At 36.7% G+C, this 5509-nt stretch overlaps 1 protein-coding gene across 2 annotated transcripts; it reads right to left on the bottom strand.

The window, feature by feature from the left end:
* LOC111382881 (protein-tyrosine-phosphatase MKP1) lies at positions 1 to 4169 on the bottom strand. Of its 2 annotated transcripts, XR_002700650.1 has the most exons (4): positions 3961 to 4169; positions 955 to 3676; positions 587 to 726; positions 1 to 139 (listed from the first exon to the last, which is right to left on the bottom strand). XR_002700650.1 is itself a non-coding variant. In XM_023006944.1 (3 exons), exons 2-3 carry the CDS (start codon positions 3532 to 3534, stop codon positions 670 to 672), a joined length of 2637 nt encoding a protein of 878 aa, XP_022862712.1. In that variant the 5' UTR covers positions 3535 to 3676; positions 3961 to 4169; the 3' UTR covers positions 1 to 669. The 2 variants fall into 2 exon arrangements, 1 of the variants encoding a protein (XP_022862712.1); XM_023006944.1 differs by having other exon boundaries at positions 1 to 726.
* Between the last annotated feature and the right edge of the window lie 1340 nt (positions 4170 to 5509).

Below are 5509 nucleotides of genomic sequence, written 5' to 3'. Positions count from 1 at the left end.
TTTTTCTGTTTTATTAGCTCTTATTTATAAATTTAAATAATTGAAAATAAGGGGTTGAATTGTCTCTTGACTCTGTTCAACCGTAATACCTTATCACGTGAAAATTGAATTTCTGAAGTGCGATCCTCCTATATAAGATCTGGCAAAATGGCAACACGATTAGCGGTTGACAGTTTTTTATGCAATGTCATGTTTTTTGTTTGGTGTGTTAGCCTTTTTGGTTAATGTAACAAACAAAGACATGCAAAATGCTTATACTAAAAGAAAAATAGAAGTTCAGTAACGAATTTAAATAAGACAAAAATGTTAGCCGACCAAGTAAAACAACGCTATAAGTTCAGTAACTAACAGTGTTTCTTTTAACCCACAGAAAATTCATGTTGTTTTCATAGATAAGAGGTGGTGGTCTAATGGTCTATTATTTTAGTTTTAATCTTTCACTAAAGCAATAACCTTCTACTGCCCAAAAAAGTTCTCGGTCAGCATCATTATTTGAAGTTAGATCCAACAGATTTGCAATTCCATTGTGGAAACAAAAAAGACAGCATCCAATTGTATATCCTAGATAACAAAAAATGCTATATACCTCATACTTTTGCCGGATGAAGTTGCTTCAAAGCCAGGCAAAAATGTAGAACTGCCAATTGTCGAAGCTGGAGAAATGAGAGGTCACAAAGAACTTAACAAGGCAAGAAACTCTTCAGGTTCTTCATTTTCCTTGATAATCTGTTTATTAATTTCAGTCAAATGCTACAGTTTCTTACAGTGTTTAAAAAAGCTAAGAGAACAAAAGTAAATAGACAATAAGCACATGCATATACAAACTGGAAACAAGCAAAACACAAAATCATTCTCCTTAGAATCTCTCTTGGTCATCATGCATCTAAACCCCTAGCCAAAATTGGTAAAATGGGAGGAAGTCGAGAAACAAATAACATGAAAAGTTATCTATACCTCGATTTTGATGTCCTCCGGCAATCCCATTTGAGAAAGCACATCAGAACTAGCTCTTATCCAATCAATCTCTTCTAGACTATCCGAACTGTTCTGGCTACCTAATGTCATTTCTGTTCCATCACAACTGAAAGATCTTCCCACCCATACATATAGAATGCTATCCTCAACTTTGCCAGAACCTGAATTCGGAGTAATAAGAAGGAATACAGATTTGGAATCCAACCCATAAGTACCAACACTTACAAGCCTTTCCAAGCTAGGCCATCGACATACTACTGGTTTCATTGAGTTAGAAGATGATGAGATACCGTCTATCATTATGTCCAATAGACCTGCCTCCTTTTCTCCCAAAGGACGCTCGCACAGTTTGTTGGAATGTTTCAACAAACTAACTTTCTCGTGGCATGAATTTACAGTAGCACCCCCACCTGAAGATAACAGCAGTCCGTTCACTATATTTTCCCTTCTCTCCCCCTCATGCTGCATGGCTTCTTCCCTATTATGTAATTCATTTAATGAAAAAGCATCACCATTAGCACTGACGACATCGTATTCATTGATGAGACCACTTGAAGGAGCATCTTTTTCTTGAGAATTATCAGCCTGCAGGGGCAGCTTAAGACACTTTGATAAGCTACCTCTCCGCTCGGCAATGGAAAGGGGTAACTTTTTAGATGGTGAAGAACCAGCATGTGAAAAAGGCTGTGACTTAAAATTGACATCGATATACTTTGAACTTTTAGATACAGAGTGAGGAGAAAATTTGGATGAGTGCAGGGATATGTTAGAGAAGCTAGACAGACATGCAGATGTTACATTATTACATGACAAAGCCAAAGGGGATGTAGCAGGGGAATCCAAAAAATATGTTGAGCTATTGCTTGAATCAGGAGAAATAGAGTCTGGAGAGAAATAATGAGGTGAAGAAAATGAAGGTGATGAAGACAAAGACATTGACGAAGGTGATGACGATGAAAAGGATAGTGACTTTGACGACAACAAAGAATTTGCAGAAGATTGTATCTGTTTAGCTGCACAATGACTATCAAAAATGGAAGGGGAATCAGGGTAGATTCTGGAGATACCTGACTTAGAAGCAGAAACAAACTCCTCCATATTACCGGAAACAAACTTACACCTTAGCACGCTCCAACAGCTTTCTCTCACAGGAAGGTGCGTTTCGTGTTCGGCTTCAGAAGAGGCAGAAGGCGGAACAAATCCACCAATTGTTGCTTTTCGAAATATCTCAAATTCGACATCATATGAGTCCACTAGCCTCTCCCGCGTTGGAATTTTAGTTGTCGAGCCAGCAATACATACTCCATTGCTAGATGTGTCCATCAACGGCAGCAGGTTAGAGAAAGCATCCCAGAAGTATGAAGGCTCCTGACCTTCCTTAATAACTACTATTGGACACTGAACTTTTTCATACCGAACAATTTGGCAAACAGCTCCTCGGGCATCCCTTTCCATAATTGCTTCACAACTCTTGCCAATCCAAACATAAATTGTAGAAGGAGCATGTATAATAAACGCACCTCTAGAATCCAAAGCAGATGTCGAAGGGTCGTTTAGCATTTTAGGAACCAGATGCAGAGGATCGTAAGGTGAGTGTGGAGCCATCCTATACATCCTTAGTAAAGAACTGGGGCTCAAAGGGAAAGCATGAACCCTTTTTTGGCACTGCAATAACTGGCATGCGAAACCCATATTTGGATCAGCAATTCCTCTAGCAGCCTTCACATATCGAAATGCATCATCAAAGCTTTGCCCTTCTCGCCACATTAGATAAGCAATCACCAATGATGTAGATCGAGAGACACCCTGACAACAATGAACAAAAACCCTTCCACCCTGTTCTCTAACATATTCAAAATAGTCAAAAACATCATACAGTATGCTGGTAATATCCTCAGAAGGGTTATCCTGCAACCATAATGTCTTATACACAAAATCAGCCTTGAAATACTCCGGGCATACAAATCCCACACAATTTAGAATATGAGTAATGCCATGCTGCTTAAGTATCTCCCTATCCCTTGCAACAGCATCGCCGCCAAGATAAATGTGTTCAGCCACCTTCGAACACTCCTTGTCAAAGAAAGCAATCTTTTCTCTCTTCACAAGCCCACATACATTGCTATCAGGGTTTTTCTGTATATTTGACAAATCAAGTTTCAACCTCTCCCCACAACCAGTTGAGCTCCTCCCACCAGGTGTAGTAATAAGCGGCCACTCACCAATATCATCAGACCCTGCTTTTGGCCACTCATCTAAGCTCCTACGAGCAATTGCCAATGGAGGCAGACACGACCTGCCCTTAAAGCTGTGTTGGGTTCTAGGGGTTAATGGAGGAGGAATGCGCTGACCCACCCCACAATTACTGTTATTGTTGCCAATAAGATTTAAGCCATCTTTATTATCAGTGTCTGGGTTAATCGGGGGCAGTGAAGTCCGCGAAGATGACCATGATGCAGACCGCCAATAAAATTTCCTGCCACCAGAAACTTGGCACGGCCCTTGAGAACTTTCGCTATTATCAGCAGTAGCACCAGTAGATTCCTCCTTTTCTAACATCCCCAAATTGCCCACAAAATTCCGACAATCTAAAACCCTAATCTTCTCGTATTAGGACTAACATCAACCCTTTACCGGAATAAAAAAGAATCGCTAAACAAATCAGACCCTAAATTCTCGGTTCCTCGGATTTTCCTTTTCACTTGCAAAACAAAACAACCAACTCTCAATTAGACCTCGCGACTAAATCACGTACTAGAAATCTAAGATTTGGTAAAAGAAAACACCCCTAACACTAAAATATATACAGTGTAACAAAAGTAAGATCTAGCGAATACACTTCCATACTGTATTAAAATAAATAAATAAATTAGTCTTTTAGATTTCTGCGGCACATAAGTCAATATCACATATGTATAAACGTTTGTGTTTACACATACATAACTTCACGTTAAAACACTCAAAGAAAAGTAGGAAAGTACATACATGTTCTATGTATAGATTCGAAAGTCACCAAGAAACTCCCTGTTTGGGGAAGGGGGATTCTGGAAGAGAAGAAACTGTAGAGAAGGATGAGAGTGACGAGAGAAAAGCGGCCGACTTTTTTTTATTATTATTTTTTTCCTTAATCGAATTTTAGCATTACTTCGGGAGATGAAGGGAAGGGGATGGGTGTTTCTGATGCTAAGTGGTTAGTTAGTTTTCCCATTTTGTAGGTCACTAGTCATGTGAATTGTCGTCCTTCATTAAAGTGGGTGTTTCAGATTTTCATCCCTTATTTCCTCTATTCTCCTACTTTTTCTTTTGACTTTTTTTTTTTTTTTTAGTTTTTTCTTTTTCGATTTTTCGATTTTCCTTTTTCCCTTTTTTACACAAAAGGGGCCTGAGCGTCTAGACCGATTCATTTAAAAAAATTAAATAAATTTGAAATTTATTTTTTTTATGATCATGGATGTCCTAATCAACTCGCGTGCATTTCGACTAATTCTACGAGGTCCTGAAATTTATAATCGGGTACTTATCTCAATGACCTTTAGGAGACTCGAACTAATGACTATTAGGGAGCAAATTCAAAAAATTTATTTTTAATCACGTGTTCTTTTAAACAAATCATTTTACACGTTGATTAATGACTATTGATTAGTTTTGATAAAAAGATAAATTTATAATATATTCTAATAAAACTTGACTAAATATATAGTTGAAAAATTGATAAAAATTTTGAATCTCATAATATATATGATTGAAAATTAATTTTAGAAAAGGTGAATTCTCAAAAACGAGGTCAAAGAAGGACCTACTTTTAATCACATTATCTCAAAAAATTAATTTTTCATTTCAAATTATTTCTCCCAACATAGACTAGCTATAAATGAATCATGCTTCAAGTACAGGAAAAAAAAAACTTTGACAAACAATACATGGCAGGAATTGATTGAAAGATGGAAAAAGAATAAAGAAATCAATCCAATCATCTGCGACCATGTCAGTGTAGATAAAAATTCTGTCAAAAATTCCTTGTACTCATGGCTTTTTCCTAACTAAAAACATACTCCACGTTGTAATAAGATATTATTTTTTTAAGTCTTGTCCTAAGGAACTTGTCTCCTCATAGTAATAATTATTTATATATTGTAAAAAAATATATATGCCATATTATATTAATGGCTTGAAATGAAATAAAAATATTTGTCTGAGGTTATTTGGGATGATAATATATTCTTTGAAGTTGTTACCACATCTTTGAATTGTGTGCATGTAATAACTCATGACTCCATCAGCATGAGTGGCTTGGTTTATTTGTTAGATGAAGAAGGAAGTGCATCACTTGAATTAGTTGAAGATTGCAAGAATTATATTAGACATATACATATAATTATAAAATTTAGTATCCACTTATTATTCACTCATCCCCATAAAAGACATTTTCAAAAAAAGCCTCTAAGGTAAATGTGATAGATTACAGGATCATGGGCTTGGTACACTTCATTACTTTAAGCCTACTTAAGCCCATTAGGTTTTGAGAAATGCTACA

Source organism: Olea europaea, chromosome 1 (assembly GCF_002742605.1).
Source record: "Olea europaea var. sylvestris chromosome 1, O_europaea_v1, whole genome shotgun sequence".
NCBI classification, from domain to species: domain Eukaryota; kingdom Viridiplantae; phylum Streptophyta; class Magnoliopsida; order Lamiales; family Oleaceae; genus Olea; species Olea europaea.
This window is presented reverse-complemented; position numbering and strand designations above follow the sequence as displayed.